Source organism: Cnephaeus nilssonii, assembly GCF_951640355.1.
Source record: "Cnephaeus nilssonii genome assembly, chromosome: 21".
Taxonomy (NCBI): domain Eukaryota; kingdom Metazoa; phylum Chordata; class Mammalia; order Chiroptera; family Vespertilionidae; genus Cnephaeus; species Cnephaeus nilssonii.
The window spans coordinates 35,905,179-35,933,080 of record NC_137092.1 but is presented as its reverse complement, the minus strand read 5'-3'; the positions used below and the strand labels follow the sequence as shown (position 1 = coordinate 35,933,080).

The 27,902-nt window shown below is 57.9% G+C and overlaps 1 protein-coding gene across 1 annotated transcript; it reads right to left on the bottom strand.

Moving 5' to 3' along the window:
• Positions 1-319: 319 nt before the first annotated feature.
• LRRN2 (leucine rich repeat neuronal 2) lies at positions 320-15,599 on the bottom strand. Its single transcript, XM_079760579.1, has 3 exons — positions 15,509-15,599; positions 8,928-9,126; positions 320-2,797 (listed from the first exon to the last, which is right to left on the bottom strand). Exon 3 carries the CDS (start codon positions 2,576-2,578, stop codon positions 416-418), a length of 2,163 nt encoding a protein of 720 aa, XP_079616705.1. The 5' UTR covers positions 2,579-2,797; positions 8,928-9,126; positions 15,509-15,599; the 3' UTR covers positions 320-415.
• Positions 15,600-27,902: the final 12,303 nt, after the last annotated feature.

Here is a 27,902-nt window from a genome sequence, read left to right as displayed (position 1 = left end):
AGGGAGGAGAGGCCTCCTTCAGCCCTTGCCCGGGAGGGGGAAGAGCAAGCAACTGAGACTGAACAGAGAAACGGCAGAGGAGGGGCACATCCTGAGGGCCGAGGGCCTGGGGACGCGGGCAGGGGACAGCCAGGCGCTGCCCAGGAGCCTCTGGGCATGTAGACAGCTGGGGAGGTGGGAAGTCTTTGCCAGAGTCCTGTCCCTTGCAGATGCTCCTCAAAAAGGCAGCCGAGGAGCCCCCCCAGAAGGTAAGGGCCACGTTTTGGAGGTGGCGGGAGCAGCCTCCGGGGCCACCAAGCCCGTCGGTCATGGCCCAGCTGTCCGGCCTTGAGCACGGGGGTCCATGTCACTTTCTTGGCAGGGCATCAGGCCCAGGATGCTTCCCTTTTGTTACAAAGTCGTCCTCGTTATTTCTCTACTGCTGAGGACAGGCTGAGCTCCAGGAACGGTGAGACAATGGTGGCGACAGTGTCTCTCCTTCTAAGGACGTGGGCAGCTTCCTTCCCAGGTACCAGGGCCGGACGAGGGGTGCAGACACCACCCGGACTGAGGGGGCGCCCCAGCCCCAGAAAGCCCAGGCCGGAAGGAGAGGCCGCCCACCCACCCCCTGCCTGGGCTGGCCAGGGCCAAGGTGGGCTGCTATCCCGGCTGTCAGCAGGAGGACAGCCAGGCCCAGGATGGCTAGGAGCCCAGGCCGGTCCCCTAAGGCTCGGTGGCAGGGCGTGGCCTCTTTAGTCCTGGCCCACACGCAGGCCACCTGGGTGTGGGCATCGGCAAAGGCCACTTGCAGGCAGGCCCAGTACTCCGTGGCCTGAAGGAGGCGGGTGATGTTGTAGCTGTGGGTGCCCCGAGGCAGGCGGGCCAGAGCAGTGGCCCCCCGGCCCCGGAGGGAGGAGGCGCTGGACCAGGTGAGGTTGGTGGAGAGGGTGTTGGGCGGGGGGGCCCAAGAGAGCAGGATGCGATAAGGGTGGGTCTCCTGCACCCGGAGCTCTAGCCCCCATCTCTTGTCCCGGCCTAGCTTCAGGGGAGCCCGGCCAACCACCACACTGACGGTCTTGGTGTCGGCCCCCACCAGGTTCTGGGCCACACAGGTATACAGCCCCGCCTCTGCCGCCGTCACCCTCCGCAGCTCCAGCGTCCCCTCGGGGTACACCCGGTGCCTCTTGCCTGCCCGGGCAGCCGTCAGTCGAACCCCAGCTGGCGTGACCCAGTAGATCTCCGGCTCTGGTTCGGCCAGCGCCCGGCAGTGCAGGACCAGGCTCTCTCCGCCGGCCACGTGCAGGCTGGGCGGAAAGCTGCGGGGGGCGATGAGGGGCAGGCAGCGGTCCGTCATCTCCCGGAAGGGCACCTCCCGGACCGGGCGGCGCTGGAGGTCCGGCGGCTCGGCACACAGGGTGGACTGCGGCTCAAGGAAGCGGACGCGGGTGCCGGTGGCGTTGGCCCAGCGGATGACGCAGTCGCAGCGGAGGGGGTTGCCGTGAAGGCCCACCTCCTGCAGGTTGGGCAGGGACTCCACCGTCTGCCGGTGCAAGGCACTGAGCGCGTTGTTGTTGAGCATGAGGGTCTCCATCTGGGGCAGGTGGTGGAAGGCGCGGGGGTGGATGAAGGACAGCCGGGGGTTGTTGGTGATGTCCAGCTTGGTCAGCTCGGGGAGGTTGACCAGGGCAAACTTGTCGATGGAAACCAGCTCCTCCATGTTGTTCAGCCCCAGCTCCCTGAGGTGCAGCATGTTGGCGAAGTCCCCGGGCCCCACCCGCTGGAGCGGGTTCTTGTTCAGGTCCAGGAACTTGAGCCCAGGCACCTGCTCCAGCGCCCGCCTGGGCACCCGGACCAGCTGGTTGTCGTAGAAGGAGAGGCTCTCCAGGCTCTGCAGCCCCTCCAGGGCGTAGCTGGAGATCTCCCGGAGGCTCATGCCCGCCAGCACCAGGCTGCGCAGGTTGGCCAGGGGCCGGAAGTTCATGTCCAGGATGGCATCCACCTTGTTGCCCCCGATCATGAGGATCTCCAGGCTGGGCAGCATCTCGAACCAGCGGCTGTCCACGGCCCTCAGCAGGTTGGAGTTGAGGTGCAGCCGCAGCAGGCTGCCGAGGCCGGCGAAGGCCCGGGGCGCGATGCGGCGCAGCTGGTTGTGGTTGAGATAGAGCTCCTGCAGGCCGGCCAGCCCCGCGAAGCTGCGGTCCTCCAGGCGGGTCAGCTGGTTCTCCTCCAGGTGCAGGCTCAGCAGCTGGGGCAGGGCCTGGAGGTCACAGTCCCGGGCGTCGGAGAAGCTGTTCTGGGACAGGTCCAGCTCCGTGAGGTTGGCCAGGTAGCCGAGCTCACTCCGGTCCACGCGGGCGATGCCGTTGCTCTGCAGGAGCAGGGTCTGCGTGCCCGCGGGCAGCGCCGGGGGCACGGCCGTCAGGAACAGGTCATTGCAGTCCACGGTGGTGGCCTCGCGGTAGGACGAGCGGGGTGTATACCAGGGCCGGATCTGGCAGGCACACTGAGCGGGGCAGGGCACACGCCAGGGGACCACGGGCACAGCGGCAGTGGCACCAGCCACGCATGCTAGCAAGAGGGGGGCCACGAGGAGCCTCATGGCGGAGCCGCAGGGGAGGGGACCATCCACAGGAAAAGTCTCAAGTCCTGCCCTTAGCGGTTTGCAGGCTGAGGGTCAGCCGCCTGCCAGGGCCTGGGGAGCCCCACTCCCAAGGCAGTCATGGGGGACGGCTGGGCATCACTTCTCGCCCTCCGGGGTGCGGCTCTCCAACCTTGTCCGCTGGGCCTGCTCACTCATCGCCATGCCCAGCAGGCAGCCCTGGAGAAGAGGAGGCAGAGTTAAGCAGGTGGAGAGAAGCAGAATCCATCCCTCCTCCCCGCTCCCTTGTCTGACTCAAGAGGCGCAAAGAGCTGAGCGGCTGGGTCTCCTGGGTCCTGTCCTGTATCTTAGGCTTTAGTGTCCTTTCCTAGGACCCGAGGCGGGAAGTGGGTGACTGGGAGGCTTCAGGGCAGGAGGAAGAGGTTGGGCCTTGGAAGCTTCCAGAAGACTCGGGAAAGGTGTGCGTGTGCGTGTGCGTGTGTGCGTGTGTGCGTGTGTGCGTGTGTGCGTGTGTGTAAGGAGAGGGGACGGCTGCGATCATTGTCATCTTCAGAGTCCTCTGAGCCCAGAGAGAGGTGGAGTGGATTCTCCAAGCTTCCTCATCTCTCTCCATTCGCCCCTGGGCTCCCTCGGTAAATGGAAAATAAAGTGAGTCTGCAGACGTCCCTGTGAGTGCTCTGGGCAGAGGCTGGTGCGGCTTCTGCCTTCCAGGGCGGGCTCCCAGGAACGTCAAAGGCAGTGGCCCCTGACCCCACCCCAGACTGTCTGGGGAAGGGAGTGGTCCTGCCTGAGATCTGCTTACTCCTCCTGGGCGGGGTGCAGCGTGCGCATCTGCCAACTCCCTTACCTGGAGGCAGGGGTTCCCCTTTCCCAACAGCCTGGCCGAGCTGCCAGGTGCTGGGATTAAGAAGTCCGAGTCTGAGCTCCTTAGCACTGCAGGTAAGACCTTCTGTGACCTGCCCCAGCCACTTCTCCTGGCTCCTCTTGCTGCCATCCCACTTACCCTCTGTGCACAACCCTCTCAGGCTGAAGTTACCCTGACATTACCCTTCTCGCATCTCCTTTCTACTGTCTCCCAGGCAACCTCTACTTGTTCCTCAAGACTCCCCCTAAGGCCAGTCTCCTGCTCCAGAAACCTCCCCACACCTGCCGCCCTCGCTGGCTGAGGGCCTGCTGTATGCTCTCACAGGGCCCCGTGCTTCCTCCCGTCACAGCCCCGACCACAGCACGCGGAGATGTCTCCCCACCTAGGGGAGTCCACGTCCTCAGTCTTGCTCCTCACTGTGCTTGTAGCACTGGGCAGGTGCCCAGCGAGTGTTTACTGTATGAGTCAACCTCTGGGGCTCAGGGCCCCTCCCCCAGGAGGTCAGGCCCCAGCCCACCACAAACTATGATCCAAGCCCTTGCTGTTTCCTCCCTCCCAACCTAGGAGACCAGTCCACGTTCTCAGCCCCACAGCCAGGCTGCATCACCCTGAAGCCAAGTCCAGCCTTGGCCTAGATTGAACCAAGGTGGAGATACGGGGGCTTCCGGGGCCTGGCTGACTCCTCCCGGGAGGTCTGATCTGGGGAGTCTTCCACCTGCAGGCATTAGGGAGGTGCACATGCTGACTGAATACTGCAGTTTGCCAGGGCTCTTCAAAGACTCTGAATGTCTCTTTCCGATTTAACCTTCACAACTAGTCTACAGGGTAAGCATTAATACCTCCAGTTTGCAGATGAAGACACTGAAGTTCGGGAGAGGTTAAAGAATTTGGCTGGTAAGCGACAGGAGACAGGAATCTACCCGGGTCCAGAGCTTGTGCCAGTTGCACCACGCTTCTTGGTTCCCAGGTCTGGCCAGAGCACCCTGGGCACCCTGGGATGCACTGGTGGCTGCAGCAGCAGGTGGGCGCCCATTCTTGCCTCCTTCCTTCCTAGGGAGCTTTGGGAAGCGGGGAGCTGTGTCTCCTACCACCTTTCAGACAGGTGCCTCTCAGCTGGCCCGAGGAGCTCTTTGCCCACTTCATCCAGCTTCCAGGACCCAGGGCTGCTTACTCCTCCTGGGCGGGGTGCAGGACAGCCGTGGGAGGCATGGCGCCCTCCCTGCGCAGAAGAGCGGCATGCCTGTTTACATCAGACTACCTCCCTCCCACCTTCTTTTGCAGCTACCTCTGTGCATTTTGTCATGGTTGTTTTTACCAACCAGGACTTAAGTGGGCACTGACCCATAAAATTCAGGGCAAACAAACACATGGGCACACATGTACGTGCACCTGCATACATGTGCCAAGGGAGCCTGGGGGGCCCGGCCACCCAAGCCGTGCCTCGTGGCCAGGAACAGGGAAGGAGGTTCGGCAGTACACTCAAGGAAGGGTGGAGAGGCAGCAGGGACAGGTGGGTTCCCGAAGGGCCTTGTCATGGAACTGGGCCCAAGGCCAGAAGTCCCGCTTCCTGCCTAGACCTGGCCCGAGGGGCAGAACCCACCAGCAAGGAGATCTTGCTGTTACGCACGCACCACCTCCCACCAGAACACCGTGGGAACAGCTATTGACTTCTGGGAACGCCTGTTCCTTATGTGTAAGTGAGGTTGTCATTAGGGCGAAGGGAACTGTGTTGCACACGGAAAGAGTTCAAGAAATGTTAGCTTCCTTCCAGCTCCATGCATTCCCCGGGGTTGGGAGGCCCTCCAACCAGGGCTTTTAGGTAAGCTTGCCCACTGTGGGCTCAGTGTTGCCCCCAGGTGATGGGGTGGGGAGCTGTGAGCAGAAATAGACAATAGTATGCCCCACCTTCTAAGACTGCCTCTCCTGCAGCACCCAAAATGCATAGTGATTAGGAGAGCCCAAGACCATTCACAGGCAGAGAGAAGGCTGGAGTGGGTGGGTGGGGAGGGGTCTTCAGCTGGGCCCCAGGCATCTCAGACCCTGCCTGAGTCCAGGGCATCTCTCCTCTCCCACCTTTGTTCTAACAATTTTGTGACGAGAAACCATTTAAAACAATGAAAACCCTCCAGCGAAGGGCCTTTCCCTGCACCCCAGGCTGGGGTGGGTGATTGAGGCAATGCTCCGGCCCTCACCAGGAGGCCAGGCCCGGGGGTGCAGCACCCAGAGAGAGGCAGGGGCCTGATGACTCAGGTTTGCGCACCTCTGATCCCGAGACTTGGCCAAGGCCGAAAAGCCCCCCACGCCCCTGCTGAGCGTGCAGCCCCGTCCAGGGTGGAGCTCAGAGCTGCCCACTCACCTGCCATCGCCATTCAAGGCTGTCTTGCACACGGCCCACTCATGCAGGCTGATGAGCAATTTCTGCCAGGAGCGCAGAGAAAGCTAATTGTCTTGTATCCATAATCTCCCGGGTGAGCAGGAGTTCAGACTATCACGTGTGCATTTCCCAACTGGGTTCCAAACTCCTGGAGCAGGGGCCATGTCTTACGTGCTTTTTGTGTCCCCACCGTGCAGGGTGTAGGACTGTGCATGAGAGGGTACGTGTGAGTGGATACAAATAGTGAAACGTGTCATCTTCCCACAACCCTGCGTGTAGGCAGAGAAGGGATTTAGTCTCCTTTGCAGGGAAAGAAACAGAGGCTCTGATTGGTTAGCTGACTTGTCAGAGGTTGCACAGCTTCTACTGGCGGGGTCAGGATTCAGACCCGGGTCTTTGACTCCATAACCTGAGCCGCCAGCCCAGCCAACGCTCCCTGCCCTGTGGGTCAATGCCTGTCTTTGCCCGCCCAGGTGCAGTTCCCTTCAGAGATGGCCTGGGTCCGAGCTCCTTCTCCCTGGCTACCCTCAGATGCCACGCCTAGGCTCCTGGCTAGAGTGACCTACTGGCGGGACCGAAGAGGGGAGAAGACGCTGTTGCCAGGTGAACGTGGCTGGGCCTGGAACCACAGGGCAAACAGCCAGCAGGCCAGCAGGCCTGCCTTCTGCCTGGGGGCTGGGGCTGGTGCTCTTTGCCAGCACTGCTGCCCGCAAGGCCTTCATCTACAGGAGACAGAAGGCCCAGGACCTACATACAGTCAGGGAAGCAAGGCTGCCCACTCGAGGGGCCAACATTTCTCTTGGAAGGGCTGGCTCCGCAGGCCCCACCTGCCCCAGGCAGCTGCTCTGGATTGAGCAGAGTGAGGGCCTGATTATTCAACTAAGCTCTGGAGACGCTGTTGTCAGGAGCCAGAGCTGCCCTTTCCTCCTCTCCGGCCCCGCCCCGCATAGTCCCTGTGCTCCTGCCACATCTAAACTGCTCCTCCACCCCCCCCCCCCCAGCCTCCCTCCCAGAAAGCTCCCCTCCCTGGCGCCTCCACCCCACCCCTGGGAGCTGGGGTTCTGGAGGGAGGGGCGGGCGGGCAGGCGGTGATCGATGGCCTGGCCTTCGCAGCTTCAGTGCCAGGCCCCCCTGAGCTGCGCAGACAGATGGGCAGCATAATTGAGTGCAGCGTTGATAAACTCCGGCTTCCTCACCGGCAGATAAGCGCCGGGTGGAAGGGCTGCAGAGGGAGGGAGGCCAGCGCTCCATCTGTACACCTGGCCTCTGCCCCTCCTGGGAGGTGAGCATGGCCCTCACTCCCACCTCCCACTTAATCACAGACAACTAGGACCTCAGAGCTGGAGCAGACCTCGGCGGGGGCGCAGGCGGCCGTTTATCTAGTCTTCCGGAGCCTGAATTCCTTGCATGACTCATGCAAAGGGCGAGAGGCGAAGGGAGGGTCCTGGGCTTTGCAATCAGTTTGCACCTGGCTCTGCCCCTCGCTGTGTGACCTTGGGCAAAGTGGGTAATTCTCTGAACCTTCAATGCCCAGGCTGGGACGTGGCTCACAGAATAGCTGTGGGCGTAAGAGAGATGCCATGCTTTTTAGTCCCTTCATTTGCCCCTGATGTTGCCTCTTACTCCATCTTCTCTTTCTTACTTCTCATCTCTCATCGTTGTATTCAACCTTTAAAGAATATTATTGGGGTGTAACATTTGCCCAGGAGAGTGCACAAATAACACTAATTCTAAGGGCACAGCTGCATGAATGTCTACATTTGTGGATACCAGTATAACTACCGCTGAGCTCAAGACAGAAATATTTCCAGCATTCTAGAAGGTTCCCGGGAAGGTTCCTTTCCAGTCTCATCCCGCCCCCGTCTGGCCTTAGCCACTGTCTTGACTTCTGTCACCATCAACCAGTTTCATCTTTTTTGTTGTTGTTAATCCTCCCTCGAGGATATATTTTTTTCCATTGATTTTTCGAGAGAGCAGAACAGAGGAAGAGAGACAGACAGAGAGAGAAACATTGATGTGAGAGAGACACATCAATTGGTTGCCTCCCTCATGTGCCCTGACCAGGGCCAGGGATTGAGCCTTCAACCCAGGTACGTCACCTTGACCTGAATCGAACCTGGGACCCTTCAGTCCGCAGGCCAGTGCTCTAACCACTTGGCCAAACGGACTAGGCCAGTTTCATCGTTTTAACCCAGATTTCCCTTCCTTTTCCATCACAACCAGGGACATGGTCTTTGGAAATTTGAGGGGATGCCAGAACGTCAGACTTGAAGTTCACTTAATTCATCCCTGTGTTTCCTGAGGGCTACAGCTTCTCAGGGTCTCATTGCTTAATCAGCCTTTTCCAGAAAGGGAGACCGAGTCCTCTTCCTCGTTCCATAGTTCCCGTATCTAGAAATTGCTCTACGCCTTAGGGCCCTGCTCTGGCTGGATCCTGGGGCCTGGGCCTGTGAGTGCCAGGCTGCCCCGAGGCAGGGAGATGGCGGGGTGACCTTCTGGCCCCGTGCGCCCCTGTGACTCCCTTCCCCAAAGCCCTGCTGGATCCTGGCCACTATCGGGTGCTGCGCTGCTCACCCCTCTTTCTGCTGCAGACCCCCCGGCCTTCTCGTTAGGGTTCTGGGGCACTGGGCAGAGGACAAACCCACAGGTGGTCAGGAGGGAGGGGCCCAGCCTCACTTCTAACTGCCCCCAACGCCTCCACCTGCTTGCCTCAGAGGCTCCTCACACTCAACGTGCCCCAAACTCAGCCATCTTCTCCATCTTCTCCCACCAAACCTGCTCTTGCTTCTTCAGCCCCATCTCTGTCAGACAGCACCGTGTCCCCCCGCCCCCCGCCCCCATCCCCATGCTCTTTGGTCTCTCGTCCTCACCCTTGAGTGAGCCTCTCATGCCCAGACACCCTCTGCTCCCACTAAACAACCAGACTTGCTACTTCCTTTCACCCCTGGGGCATCTCAGGCTGCCTGCAGAGCAGCTTCAACTACCGAGCTCCTCTTCAGCCATCAAAACCCCTCCTAAATGCCCCCTCCACCGAGGTGCTTTCTCAATTCCCTCGAGAAGGGTGGGTACCCCTCCCCTCCCCCCGCAGGCCCAGAGACCCTGGGACAGACCTCCACACAGCACCGTTCTCGCCGTCCCAGCCAGGCTGCGGGCTCCTCGAGGAAACGATGCTTCGCTATTGGTTTCTGTCTCTCCAGAGGGTGGTGCAGGGCAGACCTCGCCTGCAGGGGCGGGACGTGCTCTAATGCCGTGAACTGTGAAGGGCAGCCCATTAGTGGGTCATGAAAACAGTTTAAAGTGGGTCACAATCTGCATTTTAAAAACAGAAATAAAATAGAAACATCAGAGTGCAATGTATGTAGCTAGACTAAACATTGCTGAGCCCCCTCTATTTCTCTCTCTCTCTCTCTCTCTCTCTCTCTCTCTCTCTCTCACACACACATACACACACACACACACACTGTACAGGGACATGATGAAAAGGCATGCATTTTTGGCCTTGGGTTGCAGCTACAAAAGCTTGAAAACCATTGTTCACTGAGCAGCCCCCTCTTGGTAAGCTGAGTCCCAACAGCTCTGGTTGACACCACTGCAAGGATGACAGAGCGCAAAGCCCAGAGGGAAGACGCGCCATTCCTGGGCGCCTTCTCCGTGCGGGGTCTCTGTGTGCTGGCCGCACCCGACAGCCTGCGAGGAGGTACGTTTTAGGTCAGAAACCCCAAGCTCAGTGGGCCCGCCCAAGGACCCACAGCAAAGTGTGGAAGAGCCAGGATTTGAGTCCGGGTGGGTTCCATTGGCCAGCCCTTGCTCTTCCTATGATTCTGGTGCCAGAAGCTGACTTCTAAGAGTGTATGGTGGTGTGTGTGTGTGTGTGTGTGGGGGGGGGGGGGGGGGGGTCCAGGAGGAGAGCAGGAGGGAAACTGGAGGCATCCCCTGGGGAAAGAGGAGGTGTCTGATGTCCTTCCCTCCCCTCCTCTCTGGAGAAGCGTCAGGGTTCCAGTAAAAACCCCTCCTGGGCTGGGAGGGAAGGGACCTGTCCCGGGCAGAGCTCTGTTCCCTGGCCTCCTGGCTGGCCCGGCAGAGGGTGGTAGAGCTCTGGGCCTGGGAGGAAGCCTGTCCCCTTATTTCTTAATTAGGAGAGGAGGGTGCCAGTCGCTCTGTCTGGCCGCACTGCACCAAAAGGACGGCAGGGAGTGGAGCCATCCTGCCAGGCGTGGAGAGCAGTACCAGGCTGGTCCCACCGCCAGGCGCTGCCGGACTTTTGCTCCACCCCTCCCTCTCCAGGATCCTCTGTGCCCCAACTTCCCTCCGTCATAAGCTACCTGTTTACTTGTCTGTCTGTCTCTCCCACCAGACTGTGAGCCCCTCAGGGGGAGGGACTCTGCTCCAAGTGGCCAGTTCCTCCAACTGTCTGGCACATAGTAGGAGCTCAGAAAACATCAGTGGCAGCAGGAAAGAAAGGCAAGGAAAGGAGGGCAGGGAGAGAGGAGGGGCTGGTTGTTCCAGAGCCCCCGAAGACCAGGTGGCTCGGTGTCTGGGCTCAGGCCCCTTCCGCCTCCTTCCTCACCAACTGGCAGGAGACACAATGGCGCCCAGAGCCTGGCTTCCTTGGGCCCGCACCCTGCCCCTGCCCCTGCTCCTGCCGCTGCCCCTGCCCCTGCCCCTGCCCCTGCCCCTGCTCCTGCCCCTGCTCCTGCTCCTGCCGCTGCCCCTGCTCCTGCCCCTGCCCCTGCCCCTGCCCCTGCCCCTGCCCCTGCCCCTGCTCCTGCTCCTGCCCCTGCCCCTGCCCCTGCCCCTGTCCCTGCTCCTGCCCCTGCCCCTGCTCCTGCCCCTGCCCCTGCTCCTGCCCCTGCCCCTGCTCCTGCCGCTGCCCCTGCTCCTGCTCCTGCCCCTGCCCCTGCCCCTGCCCCTGTCCCTGCTCCTGCCCCTGCTCCTGCCCCTGCCCCTGCTCCTGCCGCTGCCCCTGCTCCTGCCCCTGCCCCTGCCTCTGCCCCTGCCCCTGCTCCTGCCCCTGCCCCTGCCCCTGCCCCTGCTCCTGCCCCTGCCCCTGCTCCTGCCCCTGCTCCTGCTCCTGCCCCTGCCCCTGCCCCTGCCCCTGCCCCTGCCCCTGCCCCTGCCCCTGCCCATGGCTCTGGCCGCTGCTCAGCCACTTGAGCCCTTCCCTCAGGGAGAGAAGGCACTTCTCTCTGACTCAGTTTCTGCTTCTGGATTCGACATGATCCTCTGATGATGCTCACCCTTCCGGAGCTCTCTCAGGCTCCCTTCCGGCCAAATCCTGTGGACTCCAGCCCCCCCCCCGCCCCCCCACCCCCCGAGGGCTTAGGCTAGTGGTTCCCTGTGAATCCTGGTGCTGGCCCTGTGGCCTTGGGCATCCTCACTCAGGTGCTCCTGCCTCACGGGGGGTGTCCATAAAGCGCCTGGTGCCCAGTAGAGTCCCCTTCCCTTCCCTTCCATCCTCCTCTGTTTGCTGAGGCACAATCCCTGGCTTCTAGACCGCCAGACAGACACTGGAAGGGTCAAGTGGTCCCTCCGGGAGAGTCTCAATGTCCCAGCTTGACAGCAGCCCAGTCATTCCCCCTTGGCCAGTCACAAGCCAGAGGGGCAGCCAGGCCCAGATACGTGAGCCCGCCACCCTCCCTCCCTCCAGTCCCCCATTCTTTCTAGAATCAGGTGGGGGTGTGGGGCAGACCCTGTAGCATTCTCAAAAGGCCCCCTCTGGAAGCCAGGGACTGTGCCTCAGGACATCCCTTTGGACACAGTGGGTCCCTGAGAGCTAGACACAAGGGCAAGGAAGCAGGGGGAGCCGTCAGAGAGGTGCAAGCAACACTCCGCTGCTCCAGTGCCTTTGCACATGCAGGGCCCCTGCCTAGAAGTTCCCTTTCTCCGGTGCGTAATGTCTTCCCATCTTTGAAGTCTCAGTTTACACTGCACCTTTCGGAAGCTGTCCCTGACCACAGCCATCACCAATTAACCAGCCCCTCGCCCCTTCCCGCATCCTCTAAAGAATCCAGTCCCGTATGATGCTCCTCCCTTCTCTCAGACGGTGAGCTGCTCCAGAACTAAAGGGAAGCACCATAGATCTGCCAGTCTGGTTTGAAGTGAACGGGGGAGTTTGATGGGGGAGGGGGTGTGTGTTGGGTTTCTCTCTCCAGTATTTGTGCACAGAGGGAGGCACCCCCAGGGCATGGGGGTGGAGCTGGGGGGAGATGTTGGGGAGAGCCTGGGGGGCCTGGATGGCTGAGGAGAAAGGGCAGTGGATCAAATGGGGAGACCAGTTAAACAAGGAGAAAGGCCGAACCTCTTCTAACGGAAAATGAAAATGAAATGAGAATGAAAATTGATGAGGCGGAGAGAGAAGGAGACTCGTTTCATCAGCAGGTTTGCCAGATGAAGCTGAGAGATAAATCGCTGGTGGAAGGAGCCTGGTGTCTGCCGGGCTCAGCGCCTGCTCCCTCTGTCAGCTGTCTCAGGCAGCCTGCGAGATGAATGGCTGCAGCTGAGGCCTGCGGCGGCCCCTCCCAACCCCCTCTCCCGCCTCCGACTGACTGCGGGGAGAATGGCCGTCATCCCTCACCTCCTCCTGCAGGCCTGCCCTGGCCACTCCTTCACCTGGCCCCCCCGCCTTCAGTCCCCTCTCCAATCCCGCTGACCTCTCCCTCAGCAGCCCCTTCTCCATCTCCCCTCCCCAGGTGGGGCCCAGGTCTAGGGGAAGCTCTGTCCACCTTCTGCGCCCCTCAGCCTGCTTCTCTGAAGCCAGAGGGGGAGGCAGAGGCCAGGACACAGGCCTGGGTTTTAGTCTGGGCTTTGGGACAGGACTTGGAACATGTCCTCTCATTTCTCCAGGCCTTGGCTCCTCACCCATGAAATGGGAGGCTGGGCCAGAGCAGCGAGCAGTTCTAAAACGGTGGTCCCTGGGCCCCAGCATCAGCATCACCTGCAAACTTGCTAGAAATGTGGGTTCTCGGACCCAGCCCCCTCCAGACTCAGACTCTCTGAGGGTGGGGCCAATGGCCCAGGTTTGCTCAAGCCCTCCAGCTGCTCCCCTCTGAGACCTGCTGGGCTAGATAATGGCCAAGCTGAGATTAGAATTATGTATGTGTATGTGTATGTGTATATGTATATGTATATGATGAGCTTCTTATCCTTATCCTGACAGTTAAGACTAGAGTTTCCAGAACCCCCCTCACCTCCACTGTGTACACAATAAGCATTCAGCGAGCCCTGATTGGATGCTGGTGTGATGCGGGTCTCGGGGTACAAGGTTATGGGGAGGGCAGGCAGGAAGGCACCGATAAAACACCGCTCTACTACAGCGTGATAACCGGTGTCACGGGCATTTACCAAGGGCAGCAGGGGCGCAGGGAGGAGAGAACACACTTCCGCTTCAGGTGGGAAGTTGGGCCAAAAAACCAGAGCAACTTTACCAAACGTCATTGAATCGCACCCTAGAAATGGGTGAATTTGATGGAATGCAAATTCACAACTTCAATAAAGCTGCTTTAAAAAACCCACAAGGGAAGTGCTGCCCGAATCAGCAGGTCAGCAGGCGCACAGATGGTGGAAGGCACGTGCGCACATTGGAGACAGACTGGGTAAAACGCATGGCGTGAATTCCGAGGTGGCTGCCCTGAGGTCCCGTGTGCGTGATGTGGGGAAGAGGCTGGAGCAGCGCGCCAGAGCTGAACGGTCTGGACACGGTACCGCAGGCGGAGGGCCGCCAAAGGGCGCATGTAGGGCACTGACCACTCTAGCCATCAATGCTCATCATCCGTCAGGAGTGGATGCTCCTTGCAATTGAAATTCTTCCATATCCACCATCCTATGCGATTCGCACAATAGCCCTGCAAGGTTGTAGGTGCCGTTACTCCCGTTTCAATGGAAAGGATATGAAGTGAGTTGCCCAAGATCACGCAGCAAGCGAGTAATGGGGCCAGGGCTGGCAGACAGAGTGTGATGCCAAGTCTAGGCCTTCTCTCCCCAGTGGGACAGCAGCAGTGACCATGGTGGCCGCCGACTGAGGACGGAGCCAGGCCCTGGGCTGGGGCCTGCCCTGAGGGGCTGCACTGCATGCCCACAACACTGACATGGGATGACTGACCCATGTCACAGGTGTGAAAGGACGCACAGCTGGTCAAGCCAGGACTCCAGCTTGGTTGTGGCTGGTGCCGAAGCCTGTGCTCTACATCTTGACCCCACGTCACCCTCCTGCAGCACCCACTGCCCAGCTCTCCTGGGGCCTGGAATGGGATTGGGCAACTGCCAGCTGACTTCTTATTCCAACTCCCTGAGCCGGGGCCAACCCAGGAGAAAGAGACTGTCCCCTGGCCTCAGCCGAGCAGCCCTTCCTCAGAGGAGGGCCCTTCCCAAGCTGGCCTAGAGGCTCCCTCTCCCAAGCTGGTCCACGCCTCCTGAGCCCAGCACCCCCCCTGGGGGACCCGCGGCTCCCAGCGCCCCAGAGTCTGGTGGCTGGAAAGGCTTCCATCCACGATCAATAACAGGCATAATTCAGTGCCTGCAGCAAGTACAAAGGAGTGGAGGTTAAATCAATATTGAGAAGTTTCGAAATTAAACTAATTAAGAGCAAGCCTTAATGATTTTTACTGTCTGGGAGTAGAGAAGACAAAAGGCCCATATATTTCCTGCTTCTGCCCTAGCATCTTGGGAACTTGGGAAGCAGAAGACGGAAAGTGCTCCCAGCTCTCCGTCGTGCAGGAGAGGGGAGCGCCTCGTCCTCAGTGGTGAGAGATGGGGAGGAGGAAACGGACGGCTCGAAGCACAGGATGCAAGCTGCACGTGTGGAAGGCCACTGGCTTGGGTCAGGGACCCGTATGGTTGAACTGTGACCCCTCCTCCCCCCCAAGATATGTTGAAGCCCTAACTCCCCGTACATGTGAATGTGACCTTCATTTGGAAATAGGGTCTCTGCAGCTGGGATCAAGTTAAGATGAGGTCATACTGGATCACAGTGGCCCTAACCCAGTGGTCGGCAAACCGCGGCTCGCGAGCCACATGAGGCTCTTTGGCCCCTTGAGGGTGGCTCTTCCACAAAATACCACGGCCTGGGCGAGTCTATTTTGAAGAAGTGGTGTTAGAAGAAGTTTAAGTTTAAAAAATGTGGCTCTCAAAAGAAATTTCAATCGTTGTACTGTTGATATTTGGCTCTGTTGACTAATGAGTTTGCCGACCACTGCCCTAACCCAATGACTGGTGTCCGTGTGAACGGAGGGAAGCTCGGATGCAGACACACAGGCCCCGGGAGAATCACGTGGGGATAGAGACGGAGATTGGAGGGCTGCAGCTGCAAGCTGAGGAGAGAGACCCCTAGAAGCTGGGAGCGGCGAGGAAGGAGTCTCCCCTACAGCTTTCAGAGGGAGCCTGGTCTGACGGACACCTTGATTCCAGACTTCGGACCTCAGAGCCGGGAGACAACGGATTTCTGTTATTTAAGCCTCGTGGCTTGTAGTGCTTTGATATGGCAACCCTAGGACATGAACACAGGGATCCTTGGTTCTAGTTCCTCTCTGCACAGTGAGGCTGTGCAAGCTGGGCAAGATGCTTAACCTCTAGGAGCCTCAGTTTTCTCCTCCGAGAAATGGGCACAGAAGTCTTTTGCACAGAGATGTGGCACAGATACATGAAAGCACGAGTGTGAAATATGTACGATGAGCTGTACGTGCTACAAAAACATCACCTGGCTCGTTGCTAGTGGGAAGAATCTGGGAGGGACTCAGGAGCCATCCGTCAGACGGGCAGGAAGCTCCCCGGCAGCTTGCAGGGCTGGTCTAAGCTCCAGTCAGATCACAGGCGGGGGTGTCTTTGCATCATTAGAGACGTCTGTACACGAAGGGTATTTATTGTTGTTCTCAACAGGGATTTTATTTGCTGCCCACGTGGCCCAAGTTTTCTCATCTGTAAAACAAAAGGGTTGGGCAACATCATTTTAAAGGTATTTTTCAGCATCATTCTCTGGGCTTATTCATATACTAAAGAAAACAAAAGTCTTAGCAGCCCAACCTCATCCTTCAACCTCCCTCCTTAGCCCAGTAGCCCAGAACAATTCAGAGGGACGCCAGCTAAGCACTGGCTTTGCCTCCCTCTGTCCCCTGTTGCCTGGGTCAAGGGAGGGGCCACTTGCCCTCTGTCCTCCCTCAAGAGTGTAGCAGGAATGGAAGGACAGGAAACCACACAGGCAGCAAATACAATCTCTATCGATCGTGAGATGGCTGGCGTCCCAAGTCCAGCTGGCTCCCAGGTCTGCCCATCTCTAATAAACCTTCCCAATGACCCTCTCGCACTGACTCCTGGGGCCGGGCCTGGCCCTGAACAGGGCGGCTGAGCGTGGGCTGCAGCACGCAGTCCGGCCTCTTCCAGGCTCCAGGGGTGAAGGCTCTCAGGTGGCCTCAGCATTTCGGAAGGAGCTGTGCCTTGCAGCCGTGGGGTTCTCCAGTGGGAAGACCGAACCTCTTGTTTATGTGACAACCAGCATCTCCCCAGGCGGGTGTCAGTGGGCGAATAAGCATCTGCCTGCACATCACCCTCAGAGGGTGACATCAGCAGCATCACCCGGGGACCCCACCTGCAGCCCATCACCTCTATCAACAGCACCAGACCCACTGTTGCCGCTGTCCTCAGCTGTGACCTCCAGGACCCTGTGCTCACTGCCATCCTATCGCTCGGAATACCCTCCACCAGCATCACTGTCTTTCCATCCACTCCACAGTCCGAGTCATCGCAAGCACCCCGATAAGCAAAATAAAGTGTATGTGGCTTCATTGCTGCGACACGCACAGCATCTCAACCAGATATGGTTTCTGCTATTGGGAAATAGACACGACACGAGGACACCCTCTATAACGCTGACACGAGAACAGCGGACGTGCATGGCCCACAGTAAATAAACAAAGCGTGAACTTGGAGGTGGACGGCATACATGGAGAGCACCTGGAGGGAAGGGGAAGGGGCTTAAAGGGCGTGGCCAGGGGAGCTCCACGTTCTGCTGGGGGGCGGTAATAAAAACGAGAATCACTGCCCCCTGTCCCTCTCCAGACCAACCAAGTCAATCTCTGGGGACTTGGCATTTAAAACACACACAGAACTCTCCAGGATTTCTTTGTGTGTAAATTTTATGTCAAAAGAGGAAACAACCCTGTAAAACAAAATAAAAGTCCATAGTTGTGCACACTGAAGAATTTAGGATGACGTGGACTGATGTCTGCAATTTACTTGGAAATGCACCCAAAATAAGACGGATTGAGGGACAGATGGAGAGCTGTGATAAAGCAAGCCTAGGCGAAGGTTAATGGTAGGGTCTGGTAGATGGTGGGTATATCGTTGCTCACCGTAAAATTCTTTCAACTTTGCTGTATATTTGAAAATTTTCATAAAATGTTGGTGAAAAAAATTCCCCAGCTGGTTTTAATGGGAAGCCTGGACTGTGAGCCGCTGCATCTGAAGGAAAAATCCAGAAAGAAGTGCAATCCTCTGTCCTCCACCCTCCACGTGTGAGAGGACACACTCCTTCCATTTAGCCAACCAGACTGGCCCCGGGCTTCCCTCCGTCTCCAGGGGAGGCACGCAGAGGAAGTGTATTTGTGAAGTGCCCCGGGGAGGGGCTGCTCCCCTCAGAGCCTGGGCCGGGGAGAGGAGACACACCGCCGCCCCAGGCCCCCCAGGGCTGTCCTGAGTGCCCAGCGCTGGGCCTGGGACCTGCCACAGCCATACCAGTTGGCCAGCTCGGCTTGGCTCAAATGCCCCCATTGCCACCCCGAGTCTCCCTTTCCAAAGTCCAGGCTCAGCATTCTTAGCGAGGATAAACCCTTTCCCAGGAAAGCCAGACCCGAGCCTGACGGAGTGTGTGTGTGTGTGTGTGTGTGTGTGTGTGTGTGTGTGTGTGTACACGCAGGGTATGGGAGGGACACCGTGGGCAGGGGCCACCCCCACGCCTCATCTGTATGCTCCTCCACAGCCGCTGGCCCTGTCTGTCGGGGGTGCCATGGCAACACCATGCTCTTCAAACACAGGGGTTTGTGCTGCCATCGCAGAGCGGCATTGGGCAATTTAATTAAGGAGCTGGCAGCAGACAAACTTGGGGAGTTAGAGGCATTTTATTAAATCCCATTGTATTACGCAGCTCACAGTTCCTCCAGGAGCTGAGAGCGGGGAGCACAGCGGAGGAACTGCTGGGGTTTTCTCTTCTCTTCTCCACTTTTCCTGGCCTCTCTCCTGCTCCATGAAAGCATTCCCTGAGTGTGGAGGGGCCCCAACTGGGAGTGCCTGCCCCCCGACCCCCGGGCCCAAGCATTAGGCCTTGGCCTTGTCCGCAGACAGCAGTCTGGGGATCTAATCACCAGCATTGATCCCCCGTGTCACGGTTCACAGAGTTATTATCCCGGCCAGGCCTCCAACCCTCGCTTCCGCCTCCACAGTGGCACGTTGGATGTTGGCACCAAGCGCAGCCTTCCCGTGCCTGACCTCGTTGAGTCCTCCACCCCCGTGGAGTGGGAATGCGGCCTTCCCATCACAGACCTGGACACCGAGGCTTACGGTGACCTCCTGAGACCGTGGAAGGGGTCTGGAGCAGAGGCATGGTTCAAACCAGCTCCTGCCACCTCCTACGGCTGGTGACCTTCTCTTATCTCACCCTGAGAATGGCTTCCACTCCAGCCCCAGCCAGGCAAATAGTTCCCTCATGAAGCCGTGGGACGGGGTGGGGTGGGGTGGGGGGGGGTGGGAGGGAGGCTCTCTGGGACTCACTCCTAACACCCCCCATCCCCCGGCTTAGAATGTGCGTGTGAAAGGTCACACCCAGGCCCCAAGGACTGGCCAGCACACGCAGAGGGCCCGACCTCCGTTCCTGGCCGCCACAGGAGAGTGTCTGGTGGGGCCTGAAGCCAAGTCCACCTCCTCTGAGGACCAGGCTCAGGAAACCAGATGGCATGCCATAGGACACTGTGGCTGGGGGTGGGGGAGAACTTCCGGGGTAAGAGAGAGGGTGAAACCAAAAAGGCATGACTTGCCAAGAAATCACCTGGCACCTAACCTGCCCTCGATGGAGCCGGGCTACGGGAGGCACCCCAGGCTCCTACCCTCCGGCTGGCGAAGCGTCTTTGGCCTCCATGACCCCGAGACTCAGCTCCTACCTTGGGGTGTCCCTCCTTTATGCACAAGTGCAGGGAGCCCCCCAGCGCCCCCCGCAGGGCTGCAGTCCGCTCCTGACCCAGCAGGGCCTCCTGTCTCCCAGGGGTCAGCCTGGCCTGAGGGGAGAGCCCAGGCTTGGAGCAGTGCCAGCAGGGGGCCAAACACCTCCACTCTGCAAACACTGAGCCTCACAGGGCCCACGGCCTCGCATAAGGAAGACACTCTGCCTGCCCCAGACCGGTGCTGGGGACCCACCTCTTGGGCTCAGTCCCCCCAATTCTAAAATGGGGCTGTCGACTGAATAAACGTAAATAAAAATAAATAAAATGGGGGCAATGACATATGCCGTGTACAGCTAAAATAGATGCAAAAGATAGCTAATTTCATTAAGGGCTTATTCTCTGCCGGGACTTGCCACTCACTATCTCTTTTCATCCTCGTAACAACTCATATTACCCCCACTGTGCAGATGAGGAAACTGAGGCTAAAAGAAGTTAAGCCTCATGCCCAAGGTCGGACAGCTAGTAAGGGGCAACAATCCCATTCTCTCTCTCTCTCTCCCTCTCTGTCTCTGGAAGCATGCATGTGTGTGCATGTATAGCCTGTGTCTATCTGTGTGTGTGTGTTGCATATGTGTATCTGTGCACAAGTGTGTGTGTGTGTGTGTGTGTGTGTGTGTGTGTGTGTGTGTGTGTGTGTTGGGCTACGTGGCAGGCAGAGAGGCGCCGTGCCCGACCACGTGAACCAGCTTGGAGGGGAGCGAACTGGGAGACTGTACTTTGCCAGTGCTTGTTCTCCTGGGCACCAGGCCTGGGTGGTGCCAGCTTGTTTTCCCAGGGAATTAACAGGGGAACATTCTCTCTGTAATAATGATAAAAACAGTAGTAATTAACAGGGCTGTAGCTAATGTTTCCCTAGCGCCTCTGTCCCCAGACCTCAAAGCTCTGGGTAAACAGCGAACCTACTGGCTTTATGGCCACACCCCTGGGCCTGGGAAGCCTGAGGACTTGCCCGATTTTCTGTCTCCTGCAGCTGGGAGGCAAGTGCGGGTGCACACTCCAGACCACCTGTGCCAGCAGCTGCCCTTCGGGTGCCAGTGGCAGAGCTGGGCAGCCGTCTCAGGTCCTCTCCTCCTGCTTCCCAGGACCACCCTGGGCCCACGAGCAGCAGAGTAAGGAAGGGAGGGAGGGGGTGAGGCGTCAGCTGCCTTTGCCCCTTAACCCCTGGGCTCCCCAGCCAGCCAGCCCCGCCTCAGGGAGAATGCCCCTGCTCCTGCAGCCTGTGGGGCCGCGTGTGCCCGCAGGTCTGGTCCCTGCAGAGGACAGCTGATGGCTCTCTCTGGTCCAGCCAGGAGTCATTACACACCACACGTCTAATTTAAACAAGTGATTAGGCAGCTCTATTAGGATCGCACGTGCTTCCCACCTGGGACAGACAGGAACTTCCCGAGGTGGCCGGTGGGAGGGAGGAGGACACAGCATCGCCTCATCTCCTCCCAAGCTTTTCCCAGAGAATTCAGTGTCAGGGGGAGCATCCCGGGCTCTGAGAGCCAGCATCCTGAGCGGCGTGAAGGGGGACTGATCTTCACACAGAGCCCACTCCCCACTGTCCGGGCAGCCCACCCACACCCTGGCATGAAGGACCGCAAGCAATTTAAATGGACAGACAAGCCAAGACTCTCTTGTGGCCGGTGGCTTCAACCTCCCCCCACACACCTGAAAAGCCATGACTGGGTGTGAGTTCTAGTCCTCTGCTTTCTCCCAAAGCTGTGGGACAAGGAGGGGGGGGGGGGGCGAGGGAGGCACGGCCATCCTAAGCGCATTCCCCCAGCAGGTCCAGAGAGAGAGCCTACTTATCCCTGCAGGTGGAGTGATGAGTCTGGGAACAAGTGCAGTTGTACGCAAACACGTTTGTGAGTGTGCGTGTGCCATGCGGGTGAGTTTTTCTGGGGAGAAGGCCCAAAGCTTGCATCAAATTTCCAATGGTGCTGATGACTGTTCTGAACGCGATGGGTTGTCGCCTTCCACAAAGGGGACTCTCTTTCGGAAGCCAGTGGTGGATTTTGGGGACCGGACTCTGCCTGCTTGACGAGGGGGCTTAGGATGGGTTTGGGGACCCTGAAGCAGACTACGACATGCAGGGCTGTGGCCGCCTCCAATACAGAGGCGGCGATGAAGTACCTTCCTCAGCACCTCATCTTCCCCTTGTGACAGCTCCAACCTACTGTTTCCTGTCACCGCGTGACAGCCTTCTGACGATGAAGACGGCGTCAATGTCATCTAAATTCCCCCAGAAGCCCGGGGGCTAGACAGAGACCAGGCTCAGGAAGCTGGGAACTAAATGCTCTGCAGGGCAGAGTGGAAGGAAAGGCCTTTAGATTATGAAAGGCCCTAGTTCAAGTCCTGCTTCTGACTCTTACCAGCTGTGTGACCTCAAACAAATGACTCCCCTTCTCTGCGTGTCAGTTACTCTATCTGCAACACAGGACTTTCTCCTAGGGTCGTACTGAGAGACTGACATAGGCCCGCACGCAGCAGGAGCTCAGTGAGTGAGTTCTCGCTCCAGCAGGATGGGGTGGGGCGTGTACCCCTCTAGCTCTGAGCTGCACCCCTGCAGTACCAGAGAAAAGGTTGCTTGGTGAGATGTGAATGCAACCAGAAGCCATTCCCCCTACACTGGTGACCGAAATCTCCCAGTCCCCCTGGCTCACCCGGCCCTTCTCCTCCTAGAAGCTCCCCTTACACTGCTCTTTCCTGACACCCCACAGTTCCCGTCAGAGCTCTCCTCCTCCTCCTGCCGCCTCCACTCGGTCTCTCTCTGATGAGAGAGGTCACCGGCTCACCTTGATCAGAGAGCAGGCCCCTCAGCTGCTCCAGCAGCTGCCCCCACCCCATCCTGCCCACCTGCCCGGCCTCGCCCCCTCTTCCCTTCCCTGACCTGTGCGGGAACTGGCTGTTCTCGGTGCACTTGCAGGCCTTTGAGCTGGCTGCTCTGCAGTGTCCTCCCATTCTCCAAGTTGAGAGCCTTTAATTATCCTCCAAGTGTCAGCTCCGTTCTCATCTCCTTGGTGACACCCTGCCTCCCTTCTGCTCCCGCAGCACCTACCCTAGTTTAGCAGGAGCCATGGAGGGACCGTCTGCCTCCCTAGACTGAGCTTCTCAAGCAGGGGCCGAGCCTGCTCCATCGGCTGCTCTGCCTTGCACGGGGCCTGGCACATGGTGGGTGCTCAGTACATGTGGGCCGGGGTAAGAGGACAAATGGCGTGGTTGCCCATGGCTGGCAGTGGGGTCCCCTTTAACAGAAGGCTTCTTGTAAAGGGTGGCAGTCCCCCGTCATGGGTGGCTAACTTGGGTCCTGCTGGAGTTGGGTCCAACCCTGTCCAGGCTAGATGAGCAGGTGGGTGACGTTCGAGGGCTAATGCGCTCATCCCATCTGGAGTCCACACATGTCCTCTCCCAGCCACCGGGCCAAGGCAGACAGAGGGCTTGTCGGTCACCTAGAACCTTCCCTGCCTTGCACCTGCACGGGGAGGGGGAGGGAGAGGATGGGAAGGGGGTGAGGAAGGGAATTAACAATTGGGAGCTGGCAGTGTTGGGTCTCGCTCAGTGGGACTGGCATCCTTAACTCATTTCACAGATGAGGACACCGAGCTCCGAGGTGACTGACTTGCCCAGAGCCGTGTGAGAAGGTGCAGAGCTCAACACTGGAGCCAGGGTGGCCCAGCTCTAGAATGAGTTCTTTTTTTCTTTACAGGGGTGGGGAACCTTGTTTCTGCCAGCGCCACTTGGATATTTATAACGTTATTTGTGAGCCATACAAAATTATCAACTTAAAGATTAGCCTGCTCTATGTGGTCAAACATTTAACTCACTCACCCCAAATGGCTTGGCAGGGCCAGACCAAATGATTTTGAGGCCTGCAGGCCACACTTTCGGCAGAAATCACAACACAGCACCACAGGAGACAGGAATAGGGCAAGGCTCACAGGGAAAAAGTGTGTGTGTGTGTGTGTGTGTGAGAGAGAGAGAGAGAGAGAGAGAGAGAGAGAGAGAGAGAGAGAGAGAGAGAGAGGAGAGATTTTCCTTCACTGACGATGAAGACAGAATGGATGGAGGATAGCTTGAATCAGTTGCCAAGATGGCTTTCCTCCAGCCTGTCTGGATGGTGCCAGAAGACGCGCCCTGGGGTTTAGGTTGTGTTTACAAGGCAACCCTCTGAGCAGGCATCCCCACCTGAGGAATGGCTTTTTTAGCCGAGCGAGTTCTTCCTCTAGCTCAGTTAGCCACCCGGGGCCTTTATTCGCCCATGTTTCTATCCAACCATGTTTGGTTACTTGCACGACTTGGCAAAGCCTCGACCCCAGAGGGGTGAGGAGGAAGATGGGAAAAGTGAGGGGAGGGAAGGAAGAAGCCCTCCGCGGGGAGGGGGAGGGGGGCGGACTTCAGACTGAAGGGGGGCCAGGCTGCTTGGACTGGGCCAGCCCATCTCATCAGGGACTTGAGTGCCTTTATTTCTGATCAGAAATACATGACCTGAAAAAACTCGGGACATATCTCTGTGCTTTTTTGATGCATTATTGTTTTTCTTTAGTTTTTAGTGAATGTTCCTTTCCAAAAAAACTACTTCTGTTTCTGTTGAGATTGAGAGGAAATAGGGATGGCAGGCACCTGCAGTACAAGCCCCAGGGATAGCAGCCGCAGCACCCGCCCGCCCGGGAGGGCAGAGGATGGGGAGAGGGGAGGACCAGCAACCACAGCCAGAAAGGAACAATGGCTGGGAAGAAGGTGGGATTTCCTCCCCCACGGGAGCTGTTTTGGGCCCCAGGTGAGATTCCTGGACCACCCGCAGCACTATATGCAGCACTATATTCCCAGTGGGTTCTGCTTGTGGCAACTTTTACAGCTTCCTGTGCCCTGCCATGAGGAGGGCGGGCCTGCTCCTGCAGGGGTGGGGGAGGAGGTGCCCACGGGTGGCCTGCAGTGAGGAGACTGTCTCCACGTGGGGAAGGAGCAAGGAGGCAAAAGAGAGGTGGGAAAGTTAAGGGGGAAAGGCCTCGAGGAGCCTCGTGCGGCCGGGTTAATAGTTCCTTTCCTTCAGGAGAGATGCCATGCCCCGTTGCATGAGTAAAACTCTCCGCGATTGTGAAAGACGCGTTCCACGGTGTGTTAGGAGCCACCACCCTGTTACCCCTCCGTCAGCCACCAGCAGGGTGACTGATGACTTATCAGAAGCCACTGTGACATTTCCAAATGAGATGTTTTGATAGAGGTGCCATTCAACAGGGCCAAAGAGCCAGATAGACTCCGAATGTAAATGAGGAACATTCGTCACCTTTGTCTCACCTGTTTAAAGGGGTCTTGTCTGACAACAAGGCCTTCTGCAGGAGGGGGAGGGGGAGGAGAGAGAGGTGTGCGGGAAGATGGGTGAGTGAGAGGAAAGGGGAGAGCTCCCTACAATAGTAGAAAGTCAGGGTGGTATCGGACAAAGTGGTGGTTCCTTTTCCCCACGGGTGCTGGGGGTGGAGTCCTTCGAATGAGAATTTCCTGAGACTTGCATGGGAGAATGAGTGTTTTTTATTTGTGTGGAATGATATCCCTGGGTTTCCAAAGTCCCACATCCCTTTGTCCAGTCATCCAGGAGGTGCAGCTGGGGGTTCAGTACAGCGAGAAGCAAAGCCAGGGTCCAGAGCTGCAATCCATGCTGCATTTGGGTCCAGTCCAGCATCAGACCAGTCACAGCCCATCAGTCCATTGTGCGTGGGGTCCGCATGGCCGGGGCCACGTGGGCGAATGCAAGAGCGCCCACAAGCCCAGAATCACACAAATCCCAAGAGTCCCAAGAGCAGCAAGAGCAAGCGAGTGAGCTCTCGTGTTCAGGGGGTTACATATCCCACATTTCTTGCCTTTGCAGTGGCCACACCCATTCTGGCCAATGACCTTTGTTCTCAGGGGTGACTGACAGCAAGCACCTTCCCTATGTCACCCCAACTTTCCTGGGCATGCGTCTATCTCCCCTCTGTTGGACCCTGGGGAGTGTAAAGTTGTAGCTTCCTGGTGAAGCTGCCCAAATGCAGGCCTCTAACATCTGGCCGTCCCTCTGCTCCTTTCCTATTATTAATAACGAGGTTAATGACAGCAGTGTCGGGGGCAGCAGAAGCCAGGTGCGATGGCTCCCACTGAGTGACTCAGCGGAACGGAGCAGCAGCAAGAAGGCAGGCCTGTGCTGTCCGGTGCGGAGGCCCTGATGTGGCCCTGGAGCACTGGGAATGTGGCCTGTCCAAGCAGAGATGTGCTGTAATGTAAATGCACAGCAACGTGGGAAGACCCAATATGGAAAAGGAATGCAAATTATCTCACTTATAACTCTGTCACACTGATCACATTTGAAGAGATAATGTTCTGGATATATTGGGTTAAATAACACTATTAATTTCACCCTTTTCTTTTTACTTTTTAAATGTGACTGTTGAAATATTGAAATCACCTATGTGGTTTGCATTGCATTTCTATTGCACAGTGTTAGTATAAACTATGGATCAGAAAGAGGGAGGTTCGAGTCCCAGCTGCACCACTTACTCAAGGACTCTTCATTGAGTCACCTAAGCTCTCCGAGCCTCAATTTTCTCATCGTGTCAAATGTGGAAATATGGTCCTGGTTGCGTGGCTCAGTTGGCTGGAGCATCGTCCTGGGCACCAAAGGGTGGTGGGTTCAATTCCCGGTCAGGACACATACCCAGGTTTCAGGTTTGATCTCCAGTCGGGGTGCTATATAGGAGGCAACTGATTGATGTTTCTCACATTGATGTCTCTCTCTCTCTCTCTCTCTTTAAAATCATTTTTTAAAATGTGAAAAGATGGTGTGTTCTTGTGAGGCTGCTGTGAGGATGGAACAAAATGATACATGGAAAATACCTGGCATGAGACCAGCACATGGATGATCAGGGACTGTCAGTCAGTCCCCCTTCCTCCCCTCATTCCTGGGAGCCGCCACTGACCTCACCACGAACAAGCTTTGTGCTTAGCTGCTCTACGGGCCCTCTGTGAGAATGTGGGAAACTACGGCATCTACTATTGTAGATATCGATTCTCTCAACTATAAAACGAAGGGACTGGGTCAGATGACTTCTGAGTTCCCCCCAAAAGCTATATGGTTCTTTTTTTTTTTCCCTTCCTCCCCTCCCCTCCCGCTATATGGTTCTTAATCCGAATTACCTAACTTCGGTGGGCCTGGCTTTCCTCGCCTGAATCATGGAGAGGGGTAAGAACTGTAGCAATATTGGCCTGAACAGAGGGGGGCACCATCGGCTCTCCTGCCCTCCTTATGGCACAGACCCCACTGCCATTAGTGTCGGAAACCCAGGCCGTGAGCAGCTGAGTGAGCCTAGGCGAGGAAAGTGCTTGATCATAAAACGTGTCTAGAGAAGGCGGAGGAGACCTTAAAACCTTTGGCCAGGAGCATGCGGCATTGCCTAACCCCTGGGGACATGAACATCTCCCCTACAGAGCTTGTCCCCGTTCCCAGCTTCTGTCCCACAACTCCTCTCCCGGGGCTCCCCCTTCCCAGGCCAGTGCCGTGGGGATGGAGGTCAGCATCACCTGGGAGACTAAGGCAGGAAGAGGATGCTGGGTAGCAACCTAAAGACCTAGGGTCAGCCAGCCCTCAAGGCCTCTGACCAAGGCCAGGAGAGGGCTGGTGGCTTTTCTCTCTGACCCGACATGCCAAGCCCTTCCACATCAGGACACAAGAGCTCTTCGTGGTAGGTCTAGAGCAGTGGTCGGCAAACTCATTAGTCAACAGAGCCAAATATCAACAGGACAACAATTGAAATTTCTTTTGAGAGCCAAATTTTTTAAACTTAAACTTCTTCTAACGCCACTTCTTCAAAATAGACTCGCCCAGGCCGTGGTATTTTGTGGAAGTGCCACACTCAAGGGGCCAAAGAGCCACATGTGGCTCACGAGCCTCAGTTTGCCGACCACAGGTCTAGAGCAAGCACGGTTTCAGGGGGTGGTCCATGGCTCCCTTCTAACAGAATCACCAGCCGGGGTGCCTGTTCATCAGGACGATGCCTACACTCCACCCCAGACTTCTGGAACCCAACTCTCCGGAGGCGAGACCCAGAAACATTGTGCTAAACGCACTCTGGAGGTGATCTCTGACAACCACGGAAGGTCTCCGATAACCGCGGATGAAGACCCCAGGAGGGGGGGTGGTCTAGCGACTTCGAGTTCGGGGAGAACCCTCGCCTCCCCACCCAGCCCGACATCCACTTCTCCACGGAGCAGCCTTCGTGTCTGTCAGCCCAGCAGCAGGGTGGCGTGATATGTCTGAGCAGAAGATGAAGAATCTGTATGGGGGGAAGGGAAAGCAGGGCAGGGTGTGTGTGTGTGTGTGTGTGTGTGTGACTGCACACCGCTTCTCACATCCATGCGGCCCTATGTGCAGAAGAAGGTCCCCAGGCCCTTGGGAGGCAGCGGGGGCTGTGGAAAGAACGCCCTGTGATGAGGAGCCAGCCACACTGGAATGGCTGCTTTCTCTTTAGTGACCAGAGGCAGGTACGTAAGATGGGCTCTCAGCCCTGTGAGGGGAACAGGTACTGCCGAGGCGAGGCTGTGGACCCACCGCCCAGCACCTTCCCTCAGGTCCGGCCGAGGTGGGAGAGGAGGCAGCCAGTGGAGGCAGACACGGGTGGGGGGGTGTAGGGGGAGCAGGAACTTGAGGCAGGGGCCCAGCTAAAGTGACCGAAGGCAAGAGAGCAGTGGGACAGCAATCCAGGGCTAACTGCTTGGGTGGGGGTGGGCGGGCTGGGGGCAGACAATGGGGGCGATGCAAAGAGAAGGTTGAGAGGGCAGCCATTGTGCCTCGTCAGGAGATGGTGGGGGAGGGTCTGGGCGGGACACAGATGAAGCTGGGCCTCTCCCAGGGCTGCCCTCCCTGCTGGGTCGGTC

What these genes read in the sequence shown, in the direction of transcription:
- LRRN2 (XM_079760579.1), bottom strand. Translation starts at nt 2,578, where the DNA reads ATGAGGCTCCTCGTGGCCCCCCTCTTGCTAGCATGCGTGGCTGGTGCC.